The sequence below is a fragment of the Microcaecilia unicolor genome, chromosome 10, assembly GCF_901765095.1.
Source record: "Microcaecilia unicolor chromosome 10, aMicUni1.1, whole genome shotgun sequence".
NCBI lineage: Eukaryota > Metazoa > Chordata > Amphibia > Gymnophiona > Siphonopidae > Microcaecilia > Microcaecilia unicolor.
The window spans coordinates 154,676,389-154,703,510 of record NC_044040.1 but is presented as its reverse complement, the minus strand read 5'-3'; the positions used below and the strand labels follow the sequence as shown (position 1 = coordinate 154,703,510).

The 27,122-nt window shown below is 43.0% G+C and overlaps 1 protein-coding gene across 3 annotated transcripts in view; it reads right to left on the bottom strand.

Moving 5' to 3' along the window:
* Window positions 1-27,122, bottom strand: part of ST6GAL1 (ST6 beta-galactoside alpha-2,6-sialyltransferase 1) — a 122,826-nt gene that overhangs the window by 27,123 nt on the left and 68,581 nt on the right. For all 3 annotated transcript variants that reach the window (XM_030215759.1, XM_030215760.1, XM_030215758.1), the window contains exons 3-4: window positions 24,936-25,627; window positions 5,218-5,315 (exon numbers count right to left, since the gene is read on the bottom strand). In XM_030215759.1, coding sequence (XP_030071619.1) covers window positions 5,218-5,315; window positions 24,936-25,627 — 790 coding nt within the window. The remainder of the gene's footprint in view (window positions 1-5,217; window positions 5,316-24,935; window positions 25,628-27,122) is intronic.

The following is a 27,122-nucleotide window of genomic DNA, read 5'->3' as shown; positions in this document are numbered from 1 at the left end:
CAATGATAAAAGTGGAGAGCTACAAAAAGTGACGACTGATGGTCTTTAAGACTGTACACGAAATGTAAATGTGTACGTGAAACAGACCCTCAAAAAACACTTGAAAATTCTGTAAAGATTACGATGTGTTCCATGTGTCAGGCGCCAGGATACTCAGCTCTAAGCGTGAATTCTATAATGGCAGTTCTAGATGGAACTGCCATTATAGAATATTAGCTTAAGTCTACATTGTTATGCTTAACTTTAGGGGGCCCTTTTTCCACCGCAAGCTCACTGTGTGCCAAGCAGGAACTACCGCCGGGCTACCACAGCAGCCCAGTGATAGTTCCCACCCCCAGTGCATGACACTTCCGGTGCTACAAAAATATTTTCTATTTTTGTAGCACTGGTGTTTACCCAGTGGTAATCGGGCGGTGCCATGCGCTACCCAGTTACTGTCGGGTTAGTGCAGGAGCCCTTACTGTCAACTTCAATGGGTGGCAGTAATTGCTCCCCCCTGAAATGGCCATGCAGTAACTGCAGCTTAATAAAAGGACCCTTAGGTGAGAGCACTTACAACTACTGGCATTTAGGCACGTAAATATAAGTATTCTATAATACGTTGTGTAAATAGTGGGCATGCCCCAACTGGCTAATGCTCATCCGTTGGCCATGCTCTCTTTGGAGTTACGTGCTATAAAAATTAGGCATGTAGTTTATAGAACAGGGCATAGATTAGCTATGCATGTAACTTCTACTATGTGCCAATTAGTGACTGTTAAAGCCAAATATTGATCGCCATTTAAGACAATTAATTTACATCCACAACTGAGCCTATTCTATAATTGCATACCCAATTGCACATCTATATTTGGAAAACAAACAACCAAGCATCCAGAACCCTAGGACCATTATGGAGGCACGCTGTTCACATCATCGGAACCCTCCAAATGTGACATTTGGTTTTGTATGATGGGAAGAGTTGGGTGAGGACAGTAAGCTGTGAATGGGTCAAAACAGCACAGTAATGCACCTGGCCAGCTACCCCTTTGTACCCTGAATCATGTGGTTGCTGCAGTGGTACTCCTGGGAGGCTCATGGCCCACTGTTACACATCCTCTACCCAGATTTGCTAAGTTACCCATCTCTGGAGGGGGACCTCTTGGCCAGTATGGGATGTCTGTCTACCTCATCCTAGTGCATTATGGGACCTGCAGCACTGATTGGAATGGATATAATCGGGACGACAAATATTATACTGCCAATCGAACACCAGGACCAGAAAAAACATCTCACTCCTGGAATGGGTAACTTGGCTGCTCTGAATCCCCGATAATAATATGCCTATGACTAAATTAGGATCTTCTGTGGCACCAAGGATGTGGTCAAGAGAACAAGTTCTAGTACTCACCCACCCCTTGCTGCAGATGAGGCTGAGTCAGCAGTAAGTCACTGCAAGGAGACAGTTAGAAGAAGGGGGACAGGCTCTGGTGAGAGCCCCACATATAAGAGGGATCTGCCAATACCAGAAACGTCCACCTGCTGTTCTGACAGGAAATGGCTTCCCAATATAGAACAGGCCTACAGCATAGGTATCCCGTTCAACAGGAATATAAAGCAAATGTCTACTGCACTGCTTATCTACACTCAATAGTTATGATAATCCACAGGTTAGAGACCTGAGCCTTTTACTCAGAGTTTCCAGGTTTGAGTCCCACCAGAGAGGTAGGACTTTGGCATCAGGGGATTCTATCTTTTGGTCTCAGAGCTGCTTTGTATCTCTGATCAAAGGTTCCACAAGTTAGAAGGCTTGCTCTCTCCTTCTAGGTTGGCCGGTTCAAATGCAGTCACCAGTGCTTGTGCACCTGTCTCCTCATAGACACAGGCTTTCTCACTATGAGAGAGATCCTTCCCCAGGGAAGAAAGTGGCAGAGTGGCAGGAGCCTTGCTTGCACCTTCTGGGGTAGCTAATTCACCTCCTGTCTCTGTTGCTTGTGCACCTGTCTCCTCATGGACACATGTTTTCCTACTATGAGAGAGATTCGTCCCCAGGGAAGAAAACGGCAGAGTAGTTAGAAAGTTTGTTTATCCCCTCTGAAGTGGCTGGTTCAAATCCTGTCACTGGTGCTTTTTTTATTATTATTATTTGCACAGGTCTCCTCATGGACACAGGCTTTCACACTGTGAGAGAAATCCTTTCCCCCTAGGGAAGAAAGTGGCAGAGTAGTTAGAACTACTTGCTTCCTCTGTCTAGGGTAGCCAGTTCAAATCTAGTCACCAGTGCCTGTGCCCCTGCTCTCATTTTGCAGTTGGGCATCTTGGACACAGGCTGTCCCACTGTAACAGAGATCCTTACCCAGGAAAGGAGGTGGCAGAGTGGTTAAAAGCTGTCCTTCCCAGCCTGTCACCGTTTTGCACTTGACTCCTCAGTGGTACAGTAATGCTCCACCCCGCATGGATCCAGATAGTACATTTCATTACAAACTGTGTTCTCAGACCTAGATTTTGAAACACACTTTTGCAATACTTAGCTCTTGTAGTAAGATCATGTTGGCAGAAGGTCCCGATAACAGCCATTGAAATCTTACTGTAACAGTTAAGTATTGCAAAAGCATTTTGAAGAATCTGGGTCTGAGAAAAAACTGAAAAGTATCTGGATCTATGAGGGGTGGGGTAGTACTGTACTAACCATAATTTGGTGGTTTAAGCATGCCCTATGTTCTGAGGACCTGTGAAAGCAATAATAACAATATGAGGCATTTCTAGATACACTTCATTTGGTGTTCAAGACTATAGTTTACTGGAATCCATGCATCATGCCTAATAGGGGAGAAAGTGAACCACTACAATCATGAACATAAATTTGGGACAGTACTTAGTATACTTATATCCCTGCGGACTTTGGCTTCCTCATTGAAGCTCCTGATAAGTCTCTCCCAGGCCCTTCTGTAAAGGTAGAATGACCTTCTTAGGTCTGGGAGGACAAAATACAGTTCCTTCTTGCAGAGGAACAGCCTGGCAACGAGCTTGCAATCTTCTGGGGAGAAGCTGGGCAACCTCCTTTTTGGCACCATAGCGAGAAATGTCCCCACAGATATGATGTTATGATGTCATGATGTCGTTACACATTGACATCTTTTTTGTGCATAATTCCAGGAATATTCTTTATACTGTGCGTACATCCACATGTATTCTACATAACGGGTGAAGCACGAAAATATACCCGGCATATTTGTATCGCTCATAGATTTCAGTGTAGGCTTAGTCCTAAGTGTATTCTATATATCATGCATGCAATTTACAGAATACACTGCAGTGAAATTTAATTCCAAACGGTAAATTTAGGCACCATTTATAAAATCTAGTCCTTTAGGCTTTCCTCATAGGGAAGTCATTCCATCCCCTTTATCATTTTTGTCACTCTTCTTGGTAGCTTTTCTATTTCCGTTATATCTTTTTTGAAATTACAGTGACCAGAATTGCACACAGTATTCAAGGTGGAGGGTTTATTGTTGCTGTTGGTGGTGATGAGTGGTGGTGGTGGAGGAATTGAAGTGAATGAGTCCCCTGAAGTGAATTCACTAGGCTGTTATTTCTTCTCATATTCCACTCTGTTTTGGACAGTTTGTATTATATTCTTCAGTGTATAACCTCCAATCCAGGCTAGCCTAGGAAAGACTTAGGGTGGATGTTATCAAGCCGGGCTATTTTAGCACAAGACCCATTTTATTCAGAGACCTAGCTATTAATAACCTGGGTTAACAGTAAACTAACCCATCCTAATGGTAGCCCACTTCCCATTGCCCTTTGTAAACAAGTAAGTCTCAGTTTTGTGAAAGGTCACAGTGTGTGCAGTCTGTGAAGAAATGTACCTCCTTAATAACACTGAAATTCTGATAAGTACAAAAGTGAATTTCCTCTTTTTTTTCCCTTGACCTCAGCATTCATGTGACATTTCCCAATGTGTGTTATTTCCTGCTAAATATGAAGATGCTTTTGCACTAGAAATGAAACATTTAAACATTATTTGGTTACACAAATTTATTTGTATTTATTATTATTATTTATTATTATTTTTTTTTCTATTGCAGCTCATTTTTAGGTTAAATAACGCAGCTTGAGTTAAACTTGGAAAGCTGCCTAAGAAAGTTAACAAAATCTCAAGAAGTATTGTTAACTTTCTCCCAGTATAAGCAGCCCTACAATACATAAGCTAATGATTCCAGGAGCAAATTTAAGACCACAATGAGAAAACGTTCCCCTCAGCTCCCTGATGCCTTATTAAACCACAGCATCCCTTCAAGACCCACAACCCATCTCCTATGTCTTAAAATAATAAAAGGTGTCTCTCATGCAATACTATTGTTAGGGGTCTATGACTGTCATTTTGAAGAGGCAGTCATCAAGGTAGGACTGTTAGGGATGGCACCTTCAGAGGGTAGGGGTGAATGCAGATTGACCCTGATTTTTGTGAAAAAAGGATAGGGAGGCTGTCCTGATTTTTGTAAAAAATAAAATTAAATTTAAAAATGGATACTAGGAGGCTTCCTTCATTGTTCCAAAGTATCAGGGGAGGTGTCGGGAATGGGTTATAGGTTTGGAAGTAAGTGGCCATTAGATTCCTTAGGGACTTGGTGCTGTAAGGCAATTTTTTAAAAATCAGGGCCTGGCCCTTTACAATATTTATAGCTGCAGCAATTCAAAAATAACTTTGGTACTATGGGTAAGTACATTCTACTGTAATTTTTCACATGATAAATCAGTGCACAAATGTTTTGTTTTACAATGGATTAGGGGCCTTAGCTTGCAAGTCCTTTGGCACCGAGATCCGACTACTGTACCTGATTCATTAAATTGCTTTGAATTTGGATTTTGAAAGGTAAATAACTAAATCTAACATTCAAATCCAAATCCTGTGCTCTTCCTCCAGGAACAGCAGAAAATATGTATAGCTCATTTATTTCTCTCTACAATGGCATGCTCATTTGAATAATTAAACCATTCAGGTGCACTAGTGGTTATTTACTACCGTCAATAAGGAGACATTTCTGAGATTCAAAGAAAATTCATAGAATCACAGAAAATTCATATTAAACCACGGCTATAAAATATAGAGAAAGGCCAGAGGTATGAACCAATTTCCACAATACAAAATCAGAGAAACCCCTTAGGACGCTTGACCCAATGCATTCAAATAAGGCTGATGTGTTCTTCCTCTAATTTATTTTGGCCTATTACCTGAGAGTTAATAAGTCGAATTGTAGTTTTGTTTCCTACATCCTGATGATATCCTACTGTAGGGGCACCATTAAACCTCAAAACAGCATCATGGCTATCTGAAAGGAGCAAAAAATGAAACATAGTTAATGAACTCTATGACATTGGTCTAGTAATTATGTTGATACTTCTCCATTTTTATAGCAGAAAACAAAGATGAAGAAATTAAATGTCACAAGTAAGAAAACCTAGGCCATAGCCACAGGATGTGGGGGGAAAGCTTTTTCCATTTTTTACTCTTGGGAGATTTAAAAATTATATTTGTTTACTTTTCTTTTGACACTATTTCTTTCCCCTTCCTTTCTAACATTTTCTTCTCACCTTCAGCTTTTCTTTCCCACTTCCACTTTTCTGCAGTATGAAAAAACACTTAAGGTAATAGTACAATTTAGTGGATAAAGGGAAAACACTATTACCTCCCCTGAAGTCTCTTGTGAGATCCCACTTGAGAACTGTGTTCAGATCTCAAGACCTACATCTGCCTAAAGATAATTGACAAGGCAGAAGCAGTTCAGAGAACGGCCATCTAAATGGTACACGGTCTTCATTATAAGGCATATACAGAAAGTCTAAGAGCGGAATTTTAGAAAGAACATCCAACTAAGAATACAAACATCTAAGTCTGTATGTCAGAAATGGATGTCCAGGATCTACTGACTGCGTGCGTCTGGTAGCGCTATACAAATGCTAATAATAATACAACATGTTCTAAAATACGAGGCATGGACATCCAAATGCTGGCCACATCCAGCATGAATATCCATTTACACACTGAAATGTCCAAACTATGAATGGGGCAAAACATGGGATAGGACAACCATGTGGTAGCATAGTAATATCCATATATAAAATGGCCCCATATCCATGTGGAAGAGTAAGTAACTTAATGGATAGAACAGAACACCAAGAATCAACACAAAGAAGCAGAAGTTGCAGGTTCAAATTCCACTGTAGTTATCTGTAAATTCTTTTCTTTTTTTAATTGTGAGCCCTCCAGAAGAATAACTACTGTGATTTCCCTTACTTTCTCCAGTGGAAAACTGTTCAATTGGAATAGCTTTCTGTAATCTGGATGTGCCAAGTACCAAATCTAAATATGGACATCCATCTCTTTGGACATGGACATCCCTTCCCCTTCTGCAATCAGAGTTGGATATTGAACCTTTGGCTCCTCCCTAGTCCCACTCAAAACACACCTAGACAACGTCCCTTTGCCATATGAATGCACTGCAGTTTTAAACGTCTATATATTGGCTTTATAAAAGCGGGATTTGGACATCCATACAATATGGGCATCTAAATGTCAGTTTTGAGACGTCCAAAACAGGAATAAAGTTTCTAAAATAACCACCTAAAACAGATAAAGATGTTCCCCCCAATATTCAAAACTATTTAAACGGCCAGGAACGGCTCCTGGCCAGTTAACCCTAGAACGCATATTGGGGGCCTTTTAGGCCCCCATGCTTACATTTTTGCTATTATCTGCAAAATTACTTTAGTTAGAATTTTTAAACTCAAGGTATTACTCAAGTATGTCATTGTTGATAATATCCAGTTGTTCATATAATTTTTTTTCATAGGCATTATGGTGTAACAATGCTTGTTTGGTGAAAACTACATCTGTACGAATTGGGGGCCTTTTAGGCCCCCGCTGTTTTTATCATGTTCTCAGAAGTGTTTGTGTCTCAAGTTACTTTATTTGTACTCAGTAATGCTGGTGGAGGGGCCAGGGTGTGGATAATAACATGTGAGGATGTCATGTGATTTTTGGAGGGAGTGATAAGGCCAGGTCCTCTGAACACTGAGGACAGTATACACTGTGAGCTAATTGCTGAAGGACCTGTGATAAGATAAGCTGTTGAGAGGAAATCTGTTTCATTTTCTAACATCTAGTCAGCAATGGCACAGTCTTCCTCCAAGTGTCTGACTGACCAAGAGATTGAAGCGATTATGTTTCAAAGCGATGATGAAAGTGAAACTATCTTTGTCTGATGAAGAATATCTGCCACCAGCTAATCAAACATCCTCATCCAGTGATTCTTCTGATGATGAAGAAGTGAATCTAGTGGATCCTCAAGAAGTGATAAGTAGAACATCCAAAACGAATGTTTTTTGGGACAGTAATCCTACATTAGTCGGACGTACTCCAATACACAATATTGTGAGACAGGCTCAAGGAGCTGTGGGAAGTCCCAGTTACTTTACCCCTAAAGATGTATTCTGTACTTATTTTTCTGACAAGATCTCCCACTGAATATCCCAGTTAGCGACATAGCAGGGATATTCAACACCTGATTGGCTATGTTGAGCAGTCAAAATAATCTTTGACCGCTAAAAAGTTAACCGGTTAGCACTGAATATCAGCATAGCCGGTTAACTTTTTAGCGGTCAATGCCGGTCGCCAGATATATCCTGACTCTGAATATCCAGGTTTAATGTTGGATGATAGCAAATGCGCTGCCCACTGCCGGCTGAATTATCAGGCCCGTACTCTCTTACAGCAATGGTTCCCAAATCTATCCTGGAAGACTCCAAGCCAGTTCAGGCTATCCACAATAAATATGTATGAGATAAAATCTGCATGCAATAGAGGAAGTGTATGCAAATCTCATTAATAGTTATTGTAGATATCCTGAAAACCAAACTAGCTAAACAGGTTTGGGAGCCACTACTCTAGAAGAAAGCAAGAAAAGGGAAGATATTAGATCAAATGATTTTGGAGTCAGTTATGTGAAATGAACAAATACCCTTTTTATATATGCTACTCCAGTAATCACTTGGAGCTCCTTCATACTTTGACCCTTGAGATTTTTAATATTTGAATGACTTGCAGCAGTGGTGGCAGTGTATCAAGACTAAGGCTGCTCCCCAACTTCTAGCTGGTATTCTAGAGCCAATGTATATTCATTCTGTAGAAGTATTTTTAAGAATAAACTACTCAGCACATAACTACTAATTTTTTGTAATATTACATTTCATATAGAAATATAAAGGATGGATTATATGCAGGCAAGTGTAGAAAATGGCTGGAGAGAAAGGAGGGAAGGGACAGAGAGAACTGGTATTGCCAAGTTAACTTCAAGTAACAGCCTGAGGTGCTGTGGTCTCCCCTCCTTCCCAACACCCCTCCCCCAAGAACAGGCCCTATCCCTGACATCTTTAATCCCCCATAGCCCCCCCCCCCCCCCCCACTGAGATGCTGGTGTGTATCTTATAGAATAGCACCTAGCACTTACATGTGTGATTGCCAAGTATTTTACATCACATTCATTGTTAATTTAATCATGAACTGATGAGTGTGTCAGTTGGGCAGACTGGATAGGCTGTTCAGGTCTTTATTTGCCATCACTTACTATGTTACTATCATACATCTTATCTATACTTTCATGTCAGGCTTCCCCTATGTCTATCTCAATAGCAGACTATAGCCACTGCTTGCCCTGGGATCGGTAGCATGGAATGTTGCTACTATTTGGGATTCTGCCAGGTACTTGTGACCTGGATTGGCCACTGTTGGAAACAGGATACTGGCCTAGATGGACCATTGGTCTACCCAGTATGGCTATTCTTATGTTCTTATGTCATTTATGTGTGTAGCTTATAACTGTACAAAGTATAAACCCAAAGTGTATCTTCAGGAGCATATCTCATTAAAGATGCAATCTATACCACACAAGAGCATTGGAATCCTTTCTTTCTTATGTACGGTATAGTTGTACTAGGTATAGTTGAATTGTATTGTGCTATCTTTAGATAAGCGAGGGAGAAGGTACACGGCTGATATGCAAAACTGATTAAAATGGGCAGGAGAGGCTCCTGTCCACTGAACCAGTTGCCAATATTTAGCGGTACTTAACCAGACAGTACTGCTTAATATCGGCACTAAATGACCATGTGAAATCTGGACAGGAGAAGGGCAGTTTGGGGATGCGGTCAGAAAGGAGCCAAGAGTTATGTGGGTACCAGCAATATTCAGTGCTGGTGCCCATATAACTAAAAGGCAGAGAGGACCACATGATAAATAAGGCTCTTGGAGGATTCAAAAGCCCCCACCTCGGTGATCTGGCATCTTTCCCTCTCCCCTTCTCCCCCCCCCCCCCCCCACCTGGCCATTTTCTACTGTTGCCTGGGTTACGGGAAGCATCTGCAATGTAAGCAGGCTTTGTTCACCGACTCCGAGAGCTTTCCTGCAGCCACATCCCACCCTCGCAGAACCAGGAAGTTGTATTAGAGGAGGCATGATGTGGCTGCAGTATGGGTCTCGGGGCTAGCAGAGAAAGCCTTTTGCACTGCAGATGCTGCCTATAACCCAGGCAACTGAAGAAAATGGCTGGAGGGAGAGGAAGGGGAGAGAGAGAACTGCCATTGTCCGGTTAACTTCAAGTAACAGCTTGTTGTGGTCTCCCCTCCTTCCCAACATCCTTCAACACCCCCTCCGAAGAGGATCAGCATCCCTTCCCTCCTCTCTGACCCTCCCCCTCTGTCCCAAGAACAGGCCCTACCCCTGACATCTCTACCCCCCAGTAGACCTCCCCCCCCCCGAGATGCTGGCATGTATCTTATAGAATAGCACCAACCACTTACATGTGTAATTGCCAATTAGTGATGCCAATTACATGCGTGAGTGCTATTGTATAATTTATTTCCTCAATTGGTTCCTATATTTAGATGCCAATTTACAGAATTGTCCTTTTAATTCTATGTCCTTCAACTGCCCTACAATCCCCTTAGAAATGATATATTCCATGCTATCCTAGACAAGGTGTAGTATAAAATGAAGCCATAGATTTGTCAAAGGTCACAATGTGCAGTTTAGGAAGGTAATGTGCCTCTTATACAGTGCTACTGATAGGTAAGTAGAAAAGTGAAACCCTTTTCTTTTTCTTCTTTGACCTCAGTATGCATGTGATAGTTCTCTAACTTGTGTTTAACACTGTTATATCCTTCCAAATATGAAACTGCTTTTGCACTACAAATAAAACTTTTTATTATTTATGAATCATGTAGGAATTTTCTTCTCAATTTTACTTTTAGTGAAATATTTCAAATAACATTCAAGTAACAACTTGTTACAAAAATACAGTGAAAAAGAAACAATATAATGAAAGGAAACCATTCTTCTATGCAATTTTAATCACTGAATCAGTCCACAAACCGAACACACAAATCCACTATAACAAAAATGATACTAACAGTTAAACTTATACAAGAATCCAGCAGAGAAGAACCAGGCAGTCAGCTACTATATAGAGGCATGTTCCTGCTAAGGTGAAGTTGCAATTTCAAAAGCAGTGGATACTGATCTAGAATTCAAAAATGCCATCAAATGAGTTAACCAGAATAGGACTCCCATCTGAATCACCATGGGATGAAAACACAAAAACTGGTATCTTATTTTCTGCATAGTCTAAGCCTCATAAGGAAAAGCCAGCAAATTGCAATTCAGGAACTGAAAACTACGATTATGAAATGAAAAGGCCACAGTATCCAGTCTCTGTCTGTTTGCAGCACAAAATCACAAAACTGCTAATATTACAGATTCTAATATGTAATTCCCAATAAAACCACTGGTATATACACCTACTAACCACAAAAAAACCAGGGTACTTACTGTATAATTATCATGAAGGACACGTGGGAAAATTCCACAATCCACATCAATATGTAAACAGTGATGTGTGTGAAACAGAAAAAACTACATCAAAGTATTCAGGAGAAATTCTCAGAGGTGTAACTCACCCAAGCAGAGTGTCAACCCTAAGGTAAAAGGCTACTCTTAGAGGGTGGATAAGCTTCTCAATCATGGAAATTGCACCCCTTGTGCCCCAATATTTTATATGAGTTTTATACTAGTAGGGTAGCAAGAGAGAATAGCCTGGAAGAAGTTTCCTTATCCTACTAGCCTACCTTTACAAAATCAACAGAAAGAAACCTATTTCCCTAACCTATTTAGTTAAAGGTTTCAGACGTGTAAGAATTGTTTTGTTTTTTTAACTTTCCGGCTAACTAGCTCCCCAAAATAAAGGCTAATTCATTATCCAAAAATAACACTCCCACATAAGCCGCACACCCACGTTCAATTTTCCTTGCAACATAGAGGACTGTTCATTCACTAAAAGATATCCTACAATTCCAGCTCTTATATGTAGACAGTATCCCAACCTTAGGCCAGTAACTCTGTATATTAAGCTTCTGTCATCCATGTTAGGACATGGCTAAAAAGACTTTTTAAATATCTTAATTGTTTTACAGCTCAGGATTTTTATAGGCAGCTCACTTTAAGTGTGACCAATAACATAAATTTTTATGTCCCCCCCCCCCCCCCATCCTTACTCACAGGCTCATAGCATACAACCTTGAGCCAAAAATCGCTGCGGACTCAGAAACTTTAACTAGTCACTCATACTTCCCACCAGGCACTCAACTTCTTCTAAGTTTCACTTTAAAATACTTCCTTCAAAAGCTTCAACAGACAGGCACCCAGTCACACATCTGTTCTCTGTAAACAGTCCCTCCCAACTATCAGGCAGTGGCTGTTCAGAATTTTCAAGTTCTCCCCTTGGCGTTAGTGACAGCCATGTGGCAGAACATGCTACAGCCAAATGCTGCACACACACAGTGCTGCATGCACACCTCCAATCTGAAGTCACCTGTACCCTCCTTAATTCTCTTTACTCTCTTTCTACAGCTCATTCCCAGCACTACTCTCCACTGCATGGCTCTGCCTAAAGATGAACCAGCAACACAATTTCCCTCACAGCTCAAGCACGTGCACACACACTCCCTGACCTCATAGTTCCGAATCTGCCGGAGAGGCTTCCAGGGCTTCTTTGCCACTTCTGCCATCCTCCCCGAGCCCTCCCTCCCTCTCTTAGCTCCTCTCCAGGTCACCCAACGCTGAAAATCATGCAGCCTCATGCCTCCGCACATGCTCTGGGACTTCCTGATCTTTGCGCATGCATGGAGGGCAACTCTCCGGTCTCGCTTCAACATGAATCTGGAGGCCCCAACGCAGCTCCAGACTCTACTGTGGCCGGTCTGTGTACTCAAGTGGCATGCAAATACACCCAACTTTGCTTGCTGACCCGAAAGAAATGGAAACAGCCAGGACCTACAGCCTCTGCCCACACCACCAGAAGGAGCAAAACTGCAGGCTCTCAAAACATTGGCATTATCAACCTCAGAAGCCTGCCAGCAGCTGTGGGGCTCTTAAATTCAGGAGGGAATTTTTCCTTTTTTTAACCCCAGTTTTAGTCTTACTTATCATAGCTCATTTGTGATTATCAAACCGGCTTTGTAAAAGGACAACACTTCGTTTTAAATGTCAGAAATGTGCTGTTGGTTATGTCTCATTGTCAGAAACAGGATTGCTCTGGTGGTCGGCCTGAATGCAGAAAAAACATTTGATAGGGTTACCTGGGGTTTTTTTTTCCCCCAACACTTTGTCCCATATTGGCATAGAAGGCTAGTTTTTGGGAGCTACTGAAACCTTGTATTCGTAGCCCAAAGCTTCCTTACTGGTCAATGGGGTACACACCGCAATGTTCATAATTGAGAGGGGCACTCAACAGGGATGCCCCTGTCACTTCTCTTGTTTATATCACTGGAACCCTTAGTTCAAATGCTATGTTCAACCCTTGTTGCTTCATACCTCTAGAAAACTGCAAATATGGCAGGCCTATTCTTTATCTTTAATGGGCAGGCTTGCTCTTTTCAACATAATGATTATCCCCCACTTGTTATATATATATTTCAAATGTTACCTTTTGTTTCTTTTGGGGAAGGATGAGAAAAGGCTTCATAAGTTGGTGCACAATTACCTATGACAAGGAAAAAGGATGTGATTCCCTTTGTTTACAGTCATAACAATGAAAGACTTGGGGGGATGGGCCTCTTAAATCTTAGACAAATGACGGTAGCCTGCTGTATAAGGCACATAAATGATTGGTTTTGTAACATCCCTGTCTTTTCTATCCCATAAGTAAAAACATATGAGTCCCAGGAGGACACTTTATTTATTGATTGAATGCCCTCTCCAATAAACCTACGCAGCCCGGATCGGTTACTTTATTTATTTTAAAATTTTCTATTCTGCCTATAAACTAAGCAGAGTCCAATCAAAATACATAATTAAAATATTTTTAAAACAGACAAGTGCCCATACATATACCTTTTCATCATCCTATCCAATTCCTGTTCACTTAACTCACCTCACCTTCTTTTTTACCCCCTTCCTCCTTCTCAGCTTTTAATCTGAACCCTCCATTGACCCATGTCACTTAACCCTCCATTGACCCATGTAAGCCGCATTGAGCCTGCCATGAGTGGGAAAGCGCGGGGTACAAATGTAACAAAAAAAAAAAAATCTTCATCTCTTTCTTCCCTCCATTGTGCCTTCCCCATTCTACCTAAGTACCTCTCGCCTTTGACGCCTTCGTGGCCACACCTCTCCTACTCTCCTCCGCTCTCTTTTACTCCTTCTCTTACTCCAGCTGGTGATATCAATCCCGATCCTGATCCTCCTCTTCTGCCTTCTTCCTGCCTATGCAAGTCACATGGTCCTCCTCTTCTGCCTTCTTCCTGCCTATGCAAATCACATGGTCCTCCTCTTCTGCCTTCTTCCTGCCTATGCAGGCCACTTTGTAACGTCTCTAATCTCATCTCCATTCCTCTTATTCCCCTTTCCTCCTTACCCTTCTCTTGCGCCCTATGGAATGCCCACTCCATCTGCAATAAACTTCCCTACATTCATGACCTCTTCATTTCTCGTTCCCTCCATCTGCTGGCCTTAACTGAAACTTGGCTCTCCCCTGATGATTCTACTTCTGTCGCGGCCCTTTGCCATGGTGGTTATCTTTTTTCTCATACCCCTCGAACTACCGGTCGCGGCGGTGGCGTGGGATTGCTGCTCTCTCCCTCCTACAAATTCCAACCTCTTCTTCCACACTAATCTCACTGCTTTTTGTCCTTTGAAGTCCATTCCATCCGCCTTTTCACTCCTCTGCCTCTCCGACTAGCTGTCATTTATCGACCCCCTGATAAATCTCTCTCATCCTTTCTCACTGACTTTGACGCCTGGCTTTCCTTCTTCCATGAACCTACATCCCCTCCATCATCCTTGGTGACTTTAACATCCACGCTGATGATTCCTCTGACTCTTATGCTTCCCAATTCCTTGCCTTAACGTCCTCATTCAATCTTCAGCTATGCTCCTCTGCACCCACTCACCAAAATGGTCACTGTCTCCACCTTATCCTCTCCTCTAACTGCTTTCCCTCCAACTTCTGTTCCTCAGATCTCCCCCTTTCTGACCATCACCTATTAACCTTCACACTTAAGCATCCTCCTTCCCAGTCCCACCCAATCTCAACCCCCACATCTAGGAATCTTCAGGCAATTGACCCCTTACTCTATCCTCTTGTGTCTCTAACCTTTTCTCTACCATTACTCTATCTAAACCTGTCAATGAAGCCGTTTCCTCCTATGATACTATTCTCTCCTCTGCACTGGACACTCTTGCCCCTCCCATGCCCCGTCCTACTAGGCGTACCAAACCCCAGCCTTGGCTAACCTCTAAAATCAGCTACTTTCATTCCTGTGCCCGCTCTGCTGAACATTCTTGGCTTAAATCCCGCACCCTTACCGACTTCATTCATTTCAAATTCATGCTTAACTCCTTCCAATCTGCCCTTTCACTTGCCGAACAGGATTACTTCACCCAATTGACCAACTCCCTTGGCTCCAACCCTCGACTTCTCTTCACCACACTGAACTCTCTTCTCAAGGTACCTCCGTCCCCAAATCCCCCATCTCTTTCTCCTCACACCCTTGCTGAACACTTTCACGATAAAATCCGTAAGATTAACCTTGAATTTTCATCCAAACCCTCCCCCACCTCTCACCCCTACTCTCCTTCTCTTTCCTCCTTCTCTGAAGTTTCTACTGAGGAAACTGCCCTTCTTCTTTCCTTCTCCAAATGTACTACCTGTTCCTCTGATCCCATCCCCACTTATCTACTTAACACTATCTCTCCTATTATCCCAGTCATCTGTCACATCCTTAATCTTTCACTCTCCACTGCAACTGTTCCTACGGCCTTCAAACATGCTGTTGTTACTCAACTCCTTAAAAAAAAACCCTCACTGGATCCTACCTGTCCCTCCAACTATCGCCCCATCTCCCTTTTCCCTTTCCTCTCCAAATTACTTGAATGTGTCATTCACCGCCGTTGTCTTCACTTTCTTTCTTCACAACCTATTCTTGACCCACTCCAATCTGGTTTTCGCCCTCTTCACTCTACTGAAACTGCACTTACCAAAGTCTCTAATGAACTGCTACTGGCTAAATCCAGAGGTCTCTATTCTATCCTTATCCTTCTTGATCTATCTGCTGCTTTCGACACCGTCGACCACACTATACTCCTGGATACGCTGTCCTCACTTGGATTCCAGGGCCCTGTTCTTTCCTGGTTCTCCTCTTACCTCTCACTTCGTTCTTTCAGTGTTCACTCTGGTGGATCCTCTTCAATTTCCATCCCACTTTCAGTTGGTGTGCCTCAGGGTTCTGTCCTTGGACCCCTCCTTTTCTCCATCTATACCTCTTCCCTTGGTACCCTGATTTCCTCCCATGGCTTTCAATACCATCTTTATGCAGATGACTCTCAGATCTACATCTCCACCCCTGAAATATCAACCTCAATTCAGGACAAAATTTCAGCCTGCTTGTCCGACATTGCTGCTTAGATGTCTCAATGCCATCTGAAGCTAAACATGACCAAAACTGAACTTCTCATTTTTCCCCCTAAGCCCACCTCCCCTTTTCCCCCTTTCTCTATCTCTGTTAATGGCTCTCACATCCTCCCTGTCTCCTCAGCTCGTAACCTTGGAGTCATCTTTGATTCCTCTCTCTCCTTCTCTGCACACATTCAACAGATCGCCAAAATCTGTCATTTCTTTATCTACAATATTAGCAAAATCCGCCCCTTCCTTTCTGATTACGCTACCAGAACCCTTATCTACTCCCTTGTCACCTCTCGCTTAGACTATTGCAATTTACTTCTCACTGGTCTTCCGCTCAGCCATCTCTCTCCTCTCCAATCTGTCCAAAATTCTGCGGCACGACTTATTTTCCACCAGAATCGTTATACCCACACTAGCCCACTCAAGTCACTTCACTGGTTCCCTGTCCGCTTCCGCATACAGTTTAAACTTCTCTTACTGACCTTTAAATGCATCCACTCTGCAGCCCCCCATTACCTCTCCACTCTCATCTCTCCCTACATTCCTCCCCATGAACTCCGCTCTCTGGACAAATCTCTCTTGTCGTCTCCCTTCTCCTCCACTGCTAACTCCAGGCTTCGTTCCTTTTCTCTCGCGGCACCTTATGCCTGGAATCGTCTTCCTGGACCTATACGTCTAGCTCCATCTCTACCTGTTTTCAAATCCATGCTGAAAACCCACCTTTTCACTGCTGTTTTTGGCTCCTAGCCTCTACTCATTTGCCCTCCCCTTGCTCCTTCCTTCCTTCTCACCCAGTACTTCCCTCACCCTTAACTGTCTTGTCTGTCTGTATTATTTAGATTGTAAGCTCTTTTGAGCAGGGACTGTCTCTTTGTGTCAGGTGTTCAGTGCTGTGTGTGTCCGGTAGCGCTATACAAATACTACTAATAATAAAATAATAATAATCGTAGACATCCGTGGTAATCTTTGCTACTTAAGCTGCAAAGGGCGACGGGGAGGTGAGTGTGCAAGCAATTAGACCACCCCTTTCTTACCAATTTGCAAAAATCCTGTGTTACTGCCTGGAATAACATCCAATTCTTCAGGAAGTTGGAAAGAAAAGAGATGCATTATCTATATCATATGTTAGAAGAGTCGGGCAAGCTTAAAACATTCTAAACATTGTGGAAGGAGTTTAGTCTGGGTAATCAGAACATCTTCATCTATATGCAGCTTCAACCTTATGTGGAGAGTTTGGACAAGGCTTATTTACATACTGACATATAGGAAAACTTCACTACAGCTTACATACTTGACTCAGAATTAAAGGTACATCTTCCCTATCAGCACAAATTCCTGAAAAAGTCTAATGTTCCCGGTAGATGATAAATTGACCAAGCTATGGGAACTTGAGTCACACTGTGATCTGCCAAAGGGTGAGATTAAATCATGTTTAAGGGGTGTGAAGGCTATGACTGACAATGTTACGCTATGGGAAATGCTATATAAGATTGGCATGCGCCTCTAATATTTCCCAAGGCGGGCATTCTGTGCCGGTGGTGGCCGGTTCAAATCCTGCTGCTGCTCCTTGTGATCTTGGGCAAGTCACTTAACCCTCCATTGCCTCAGGTACAAACTTAGATTGTGAGCCCTCCTGGGACAGAGAAATATCCAGTGTACCTGAATGTAACTCAACTTGAGCTACTACTGAAAAAGGTGTGAGCAAAATCTAAATAAATAATAAATAAATTGCACTACAGATAAGTGTTCTAAGTTCCAACAGGATGCTGCCACATTGAGTGGCATAATCGAACATCGCCGGCGAAATAGATCACCGGCGATCTATTTTGGCGGCGGCGCTACAGCTGGCCGGAACCATATTATCGAAAAAGATGGCCGGCCATCTTTTTTTTTCAATAATACAGTTTAGCCCGGCCAAATGCCAGAGTTCGCCAGGTTTGAGATGGCCGGTTTTGTTTTTCAGCGATAATGGAAAAAAATGCCGGCAATCTCAAACCCGGCGAAATCCAAGGCATTTGGTCGTGGGAGGAGCCAGCATTTGTAGTGCACTGGTCCCCCTGACATGCCAGGACACCAACCGGGCACCCTAGGGGGCACTTTTAAAAAATTTTTAAAAATATACAAATACCTCCCAGGTGCATAGCTCCCTTACCTTGGGTGCTGAGCCCCCCAAAACCCACTCCCCACAACTCTACACCACTGGGTTTTGGGGGGGGGGGGGGGTTTGGAGGGCTCAACACTTACCACCACAAGTGTATCCGTAAAAGCCGGCCATCTGGTAGCCCCACCCATGCCCGCCTTCGCTTCACCGCCGACACGCCCCCTTGAACTTTTGCCGGCTTGGCAACGGGAAAGCGGCGATGGTGTCAAAAAAGCAGCTTTCGATTATACCAATTTCGCCGCTTTTGTGAGATCACCGGCCATCTCCCGATTTATGTCGGAAGATCGCCAGCGATCACTTTGGAAAATAAGCCTGATTGAGTCATATGTTTTGGCTCTGCCCTCAGGTGATGTTATTTTGGCAGCAACTTTTGTCTTCTATCTCGAATATGTGGTCAACCACAGTAAGAATACTACCAGGTCTGTTGTTTGATAAATTTGATGTCTCGTTCCCTGTCCCACTGGCAGTTAAAGGTTTTTTTGAAAAGAGCGGTCTTAATGTAAAAAAAAAAAAAAAAAAGCCATCCTTACAAACTGGATATCAGCAGAGGCTCCGTCATTGCCTTTGTGGTGGTCCCATATGATACATTTTTTAACGATGGATGGTATTCGACATATGACATCCTCTAAAGGATGCAGAAGACATGGGAACCCTTTTGAAGAAGTAATTATCTCCCTGAATTCTGATACTTTTTAAAAGGGCCAACAAAGTAGCTAGAGGGCCATTCACCAACAGTTACTGTACAGTAATGCCACTGTCAAGCAATATTTGCCATAGGACCCTGTACAAAAAGTAGCACATATGAGTTTGTCTTGTTGGGCAGACTGGATGGACCGTGCAGGTCTTTTTCTGCCGTCATCTACTATGTTACTATGTCACACATAACACATGTTAGTGGCACTACCATGCTATAACCATTAGTAAATGATCCCCTTAGTCTATAAAGCACCATCAGCCTCTTGGCCTCTTTTGCTGCTACAGCCTAACAGGGTCTCTGGAAATCTTCATGACAAAAGGAAAGGTGTGATAGTACATGCATTTTCAAGACTCCACAGTTCCCTTCCTCAGTCTTTTTACAAGATGGCTGTGGCATATATCTGTATAAACTGTTGAGCTTTTCATTTTACATTTTTATACAGGAATTTTGTCAGCTTTATTTTTAAAGCCCCCATTTCCTGTCAGAACTAAATAATGTGCACTGTATAAACTGTCAGGTGCTATCTTCCCCTTAGCTATTCTGTGGTATCACAATCACTCTCCCTAATACCAGACGGCTCATCCTTCAATTTTAGAGAAACTCTAATAACCCTATTAACATACTGCTGGATGGCATTCAATTATTCTACTTCATGTATTTTTTGAAGATACTAGCCAAAGGTCAGAAAGACTTGGAACTATCAGAAAAGTATAAGCCCATTAGAACCATTCAAAAGTCTGTCTTATTTTTGAAATTCTTTTGAGTTGCATGTATAACAGATCATTAACACTTCATTCCCTGAGGTAACTGATTCTACTGTCATAATGACCCTTATCAATCCCTTACCAATCCCTCCGCTCCAGCTGTTGCAGCCCGCCTGATCCAGCTTCTCCCTGCTCATTCCTGTCCATCTACACCAGCTTGTTCCAGCCCACCTGCTAGCTTGTTAGCCATTGACTTACTTGCCTGCCTGCTAGCTTGTCAGCCATTGACTTACCTGCTCTCCAGCCTCTCCCTGCTTGTTCCTGTCCATCTGCACCAGCCTGCTCCAGCCCGCCTGCTAGCTTGTCAGCCACTGACTTACTTGCCTGCCTGCTAACTTGTCAGCCATTGACTTACCTGCTCTCCAGCTTCTCCCTGCTTCTCCCTACTCGTTCCTGTCCATCTGCACCAGCTTGCTCCAGCCCACCTGCTAGCTTGGCAGCCATTGCCTTACTTGCCTGCTTGCTAACTTGTCAGCCATTGACTTACCTGCTCTCCAGTCCATCAATTCCACCAATTCCAAGCCTCCAATCCAGCTTTTCCGCTCTATCTGCTTCTCACCTCAGTCACTACACATACACCTGTTACACCGCAATCACTACTTATGGCCCCAGTCCACATTCTCTTCCTTGCCCTGTCCCTTCCTAATCTTTTTCCCCTCCCCCTACCGCTGTCTACCGCTGGAACTCATTGCCCACCCATTTCCCCTCCCGTCCTGCTCGCTACGGCAATACCCTATTCACCCCCATCCTTCACCACCTCACCATCTCTCTTGTTCCCCTCCTCCTTCCTAGCTCTTAACCTTCAACACTTCCTTCCTGCCATTAACCCATCACCATTCCTCCTAAGTGCATCCCGTCTTCGTCGCCCGACCTCCCCCACCCTCCTCCGCACTCTCTTGCTCCTCCTCTTGCTATCTGCGGGAGACATTAATCCTAATCCAGGCCCCCCTCACCTGTCCTCTTGACGCCAAGCCCCCTCCCTGCCCAGCTTCAAGTCTTTGCTTAAAGCCCACCTCTTCAATGCTGCGTTCGGCACCTAACTCTTACCATTCAGGAAATCCAGACTGCCCCAATTTGACTGCCCCTATCAGACTGACTGTTCACTTGTCTTTTAGATTGTAAGCTCTTTGAGCAGAGACTGTCCCTCTATGTTAAATTGTACAGCGCTGCGTAACCCTAGTAGCGCTTTAGAAATGTTAAGTAGTAGTAGTGATTATCATCACCATCAGGTACTGAAGGACTGGGCCATTTCTCTGTACAAATCATCCCCTTCTTCAATTAGGGGCCTTCACTTTTTAACTTAAGACATCTGACTAGAGCAGCAGGAAATAAATAAGTGATAGAATCCACAACTCATGGGCACTACTGTTTGAATCATAATGAAGCACACTGTTGACTAAATACAATTGATTATTCGGGCCTCAAGTCAAATCTTCCAATCCCTGGGTCAGCTTGGGCTAAGATATTACAGAGCTAATATTCAAAACACCTGGTGGATGTGGGGGGGGGGGGGGGAGGAAAGAGCACGAGGCTCATGGTCATAGCTTAAGGGTAACACCTAGTACTGGATTCAGGTTCTATGATTGTGGGATTCTGGAAGAATCTCTGGTACATCTTCCCCTTGGTCAGGATCATCGCTGTAATAACTATATTAAGTACGTTAGTGATGATGGTGTGATTATGAAACAAGGCAAAAATTCTGGGCAGTTATAAAGACTCATGTCTCCAAATCCCAGTTCTCCTAACTGAGCTAAAAGTACAAATGATCAGGAGTGTAAGAGGCCCTGTTTTAGCCAAATTTTCCATGTATATATACTGTAAATTTAATACATTACATTTGGTATGAAGCATATTATCAGATTTATTTCTTGAACAATAAGTTAATTCCTAAGGTTCCATTGGTCTCTTCTCTAACTCCACCAGTGATGACTATTTAATCCTATCCAGATAGTTAGGATCACTCACAAGAGATGTTAAGTTTCAACTTGCTTTACACCTATTTATTTTCTTCTTAGAGTTTTGGTGGATTTTTCACTAAGCATTAAAGGGGCCCTTTTACTAAGCCGTGTAAGAGTCTACACACACCCAACGTGTGCCAAAATGGAGTTACCGCATAGCTACCACGTGGCTCTTGTGGTAATTTCACTTTTGCCGCACGTCCAATAAGTGCGGCTGAAAAACAATTTTTATTTTCTGCTGCGCTTATCGGCGTTTGGCACGTGTAGGTCATTACTGCCCAGTTACCACGTGAGACTTTACTGCTAGGTCAATGGCTGGTGGTAAGGTCTCAGACCCAAAATGGACATGCGGCAATTTTCATTTTGCCGCACGTCCATTTTTGGCAAAATTTTTTTAAAAGGCCTTTTTTACAGGTGCGATGAAAAATGATTCTGCGCACATCCAAAACCTGCTACTACTGCTACTGGAGGCCATTTTTCAGAGCACCTTAGTAAAAGGACCCCAATGTTAGTAGCTGGAATAGGAAAATAAGTCAAATTTATTTTACATTTTTGGATAGCATTTTTTCCAGTGCTGTTTTATGACAAGATTTATTCCTTGGCTATTTGTTTAAAATGTTAATAAAATAATAAAACAAAAGAAAGCAAAGAGATTTCCTGTAAGCAAACTTTTGCCGAAATCAGGCCCTTGTCCAATCTAGATGTGATGGCCAAACTAGACCAAATTTACCTTTATGTAAAGAAAAATATTTGACCTTGTTACAATCCTGTGTCATTGGGCAAAGGTAAATTTTAAAGACAATGTGTGAGAATTTAGTAAATAATATCCAAAGTTAGGTGCTGGGAAGATCCGTGCTAAACTAGTATTCTGCAAAAGTCACTCTGCGCAGAGCATCTTTTCCAGAATACTAGCTTGGTGTGAATCTTGCGCCTAACCGTGGACACTAGATTTACACCCACTAAAACATGGTGTAATACTGGCACCCAACTTAAGCACAGAAATAACAATACTGTATAACATTGCAACTAAATCCTGGGAATGCCCCGACCTGCACATTTTTTTCCCATGGCCACACCACCCCCTTTGCAGTTGTACCCATGATAAGTTAGGCACTCAGTTTAGAGTCAGTTACATGTGCAACTGTTAATTAGTGCCCATTCTACTACTACTACTACTATTTAGCATTTCTATAGCGCTACAAGGCATACGCAGCGCTGTACAAACATAGAAGAAAGACAGTCCCTGCTCAAAGAGCTTACAATCTAATAGACAAAAAATAAATAAAGTAAGCAAATCAAATCAATTAATGTGAACGGGAAGGAAGAGAGGAGGGTAGGTGGAGGCGAGTGGTTACAAGTGGTTACGAGTCAAAAGCAATGTTAAAGAGGTGGGTTTTCAGTCTAGATTTAAAGGTGGCCAAGGATGGGGCAAGACGTAGGGGCTCAGGAAGTTTATTCCAGGCGTAGGGTGCAGCGAGACAGAAGGCGCGAAGTCTGGAGTTGGCAGTAGTGGAGAAGGGAACAGATAAGAAGGATTTATCCATGGAGCGGAGTGCACGGGAAGGGGTGTAGGGAAGGACGAGTGTGGAGAGATACTGGGGAGCAGCAGAGTGAATACATTTATAGGTTAGTAGAAGAAGTTTGAACAGGATGCGAAAACGGATAGGGAGCCAGTGAAGGGTCTTGAGGAGAGGGGTAGTATGAGTAAAGCGACCCTGGCGGAAGATGAGACGGGCAGCAGAGTTTTGAACCGACTGGAGAGGGGAGAGGTGACTAAGTGGGAGGCCAGCAAGAAGCAGATTGCAGTAGTCTAAACGAGAGGTGACAAGGGTGTGGATGAGGGTTTTGGTAGAGTGCTCGGAAAGAAGGGGCGGATTTTACGGATGTTGTAAAGAAAGAAACGACAGGTCTTGGCGGTCTGCTGGATATGAGCAGAGAAGGAGAGAGAAGAGTCAAAGATGACCCCAAGGTTTCGAGCTGAGGAGACAGGGAGAATGAGAGAGCCATCAACAGAAATAGAAAACGGGGGGAGCGGGGAGGTGGGTTTGGGGGGGAAAATGAGAAGCTCGGTTTTGGTCATATTTAATTTCAGGTGGCGTTGAGACATCCAGGCAGCAATGTCAGACAAGCACGCTGAAACTTTGGTTTGGATGCAAGGTGAGATATCAGGGGTAGAAAGGTAGATTTGGGAGTCATCAGCATAGAGGTGGTAGGAAAAGCCATGGGATGAGATTAATGAACCAAGGGAAGAAGTGTAGATAGAAAAGAGGAGGGGACCAAGAACAGAACCCTGAGGTACGCCGACAGGCAGAGGGATAGAAGTAGAAAAGGATCCACCAGAGTGAACACTAAAGGTGCGGAGGGAGAGGTAGGAAGAGAACCAGGAAAGGACAGAGCCCTGGAATCCAAGTGAGGACAGGGTATCGAGAAGTATGCTGTGATCGACAGTGTCAAAAGCAGCGGAAAGATCAAGAAGAATGAGGATGGAATATTGACCTCTGGATTTAGCCAGTAATAGGTCATTGGAGACTTTAGTAAGCGCAGTTTCGGTTGAGTGGAGAGGGCGAAAACCAGATTGTAATGGGTCAAGTATAGCATGTGAGGAGAGAAAATCAAGGCAGCGGCGGTGAACAGCACGCTCAAGTAATTTGGAGAGAAAAGGAAGGAGGGAGATGGGTCGGTAATTAGAGGGACAAGTAGGGTCAAGTGAAGGCTTCTTAAGGAGAGGTGTGACCACAGCATGTTTAAAGGCAGCAGGGACAGTCGCAGTGGAAAGTGAGAGGTTGAGAATGTGACAGATAAAAGGAATAAGAGCAGGAGAGATGGCATTAAGAAGGTGGGTGGGAATGGGATCAGAGGAACAGGTGGTACATTTTGAGGAAGAAAGGAGAAGTGTAGTTTCCTCAATAGTAACTTCAGGAAAGGAGGAAAGGGAATGAGGGGAAGGAGAGAGAGGGGAACGGACTAGTGGAGGGAGAGCTGGTGAGGTAGAGAAAGCAAGGTTTATCTTTTGAACCTTGTTGTGAAAGAATTCAGCAAGGGTCTGAGGAGATAATGAAGGGGGAGTTGGGGGAGGGGGCACCTTGAGGAGAGAGTTCAATGTGGTGAAGAGAAGTCGAGGATTAGAGCCAAGAGAGTTGGTCAGTTGGATATAATAATCCTGTTTGGCACGTAAAAGAGCCCATTAGTGCTTGTTAAGATCAATTATTGGTAATTATCCCCAATTAAGAACCAATTTAGTGACAACTAATTATGTTACACGCGTAAATGACCCTATTCTTTAACAGGACTTGCAAATGGGTGCCTAATTTTAGGAATCATTTATAGAAATTAGGAGAAAATGCAAATGTTAATACAAACCTATTTCAGACCCAAGTCCTGATGACTTTATGGATCCTGCAGATGACACCACAGCACAACGTCCCAGCTGTCTCGCTTCTTCACCAAGGCTTTTCACGGGCAGATATTCCTTCCACTCAGAATCATCAGAAGGAATTTCTGTCCTTTTGAGCATTGTCACATTCACCTTGTTTTTAAGTTCACACAGTAACTTCTCAGCATGCAGTTTACTACTCTGTTTTTTGCCAAGGAAGGTCACATTATATTTGTTCATTTTTAAGTAATTTTGTCTGGCCTTTTGGAGTCTGAATATGAGACTGTTAGATGAGCTGTCCTCGTTCCAAACTTTAAAGTTAGGCTTTGGTTTTTCAAGTTTAAGAAGTTTTTTTGCTGTTTTGCTATATTGTACATCTGTGGTGGATATGTTACTTTTTGCTCTCTCCTGAATAATTTCTGTGACATCTTTATTCTTAGTCACGTTGAATTCTGATACATCCCACTGCATGCTGAAGAATATAGTTTTCTCAGAATGTATATTTTCCATGTTCCAAGATGCACGGATGACTTTTCTGGTTTCATTCCACAAGCAAAAAGTCAAAAGGACAAAGATGACGAACAGCACATATACACAATTTTTCAGAATGTTTATTTGGACCATAGCGTGCTGTATGATTCTGTAACTGATGTGGGCAGGAAGGAGAAGAGTACCAATTCTGAATGAAAAGATAAAAAAAATAATTATGGAATAAAGCTATTGTCATCTTTCTGGCACACACTCTCTTCTTTCTCAGAAGCTATAATTAGATTGTGTATGTTCTTTATTAGAATAAAGTCTGATATCAATAAAAGCATCAACTATAAATTAGAGAAACAGTGCTGACCAATCCAATACACAAATACTAAGATGACCTGTCTGGTGCAAAGGTGACAGCTATGAACCAGTACAACAGGAGTCCACAAGGTGTCAATCTGAAGCCTATTTTATAAAGGTAAAATAGCCATCTGTGTATATCTGCAAAATAGGCTCCCAGACTCAAGCCTAACAGCAAGCAAATGCCTAGGGGCAAATTTGTGCCTGATCTAAAAAATCTGCATGCACATTCAACTCTGTCTCTATCCATTCATCTTAAATTATGCCCCCCAGGAATACATCACATAAAAGCAGGCATGCTGGGATGGATATTCAAAGTGATTTAACTATGCAAGAGAAGCTCCTGCCTGGTTAAGGGGCCCTTTTACAAAGATGGGGTAGGGCTGCCTTGTGGGTGGCTCAGGCCAATTCTGAAGTTGGCATGGGGTTTCCTGCAGTAGAAAATAATTTTCTATTTTCCACCACAGGGGGGGGGGGGGGGCGTTCCCAGCAGTAACTGGCAGCGTGGCCACATTTCCATGTGCTTCCCAATTACCACGGGGCTAGTGTGTAAGCCCTAAATGCCAAATAAACAAGAGGCGGTAAGGGCTCACGTGGTAAATGACCAAGCACTAATTTTAGACTTTGTGCCTGGCCATTATTGCCATAAATAGAAATTCAGCTTTTTGGCAGACACACTAATAGGTGGCCTCAGCACGTGGGAAAATCATTCATACAAGAAGCGCAGGCCACTTTTTAGTATGTCTTTGTAAAAGGACTCAAAATAACCTGTGTGGGTCTATCAAGGGATATTCAGCAGCACATAATCGAACAGAGTTGCTGAATATCCCTTCTAACCACCTAAGCAGAAACCAGCTATGTTGTGAGCGATCCAGGGGCGGAGTCAGGGAAGAGTCTGCACTTACGCGGTTAAGTGCTGATATTCAGCAATTAACCACATAAGGTAACCAGACAAATCAGATTTCATAAAACACGGTACTATCTTTGTCCAGTTTCACTTCTCCGCATACCCCCCCCCCCCCCCGGATTCTATATAGCACACCTAAAGATTTGGCGCAGATTCTATAACAATGCGCCTAACTTAACAAACTTAACAAGTTAATGAGCACTGATAACAGCACTTAACAAGCAATAATGAGCATTAATTGGCACTGATTAGAATTTAGGCGCAGAAGTCACGAAGCATATTCTGTAACAATGTGCACCGAACATCTACTGTGCGCAGGCAAAGAGGGGCGTGGTTATGGGCATGGAAATGGGCATTTTGTTGGCGTTCCAAAATTTACACACCTAGTTATATAGTATGGCCCAGTGAGCCCAGATCTACGCGCTGGGAT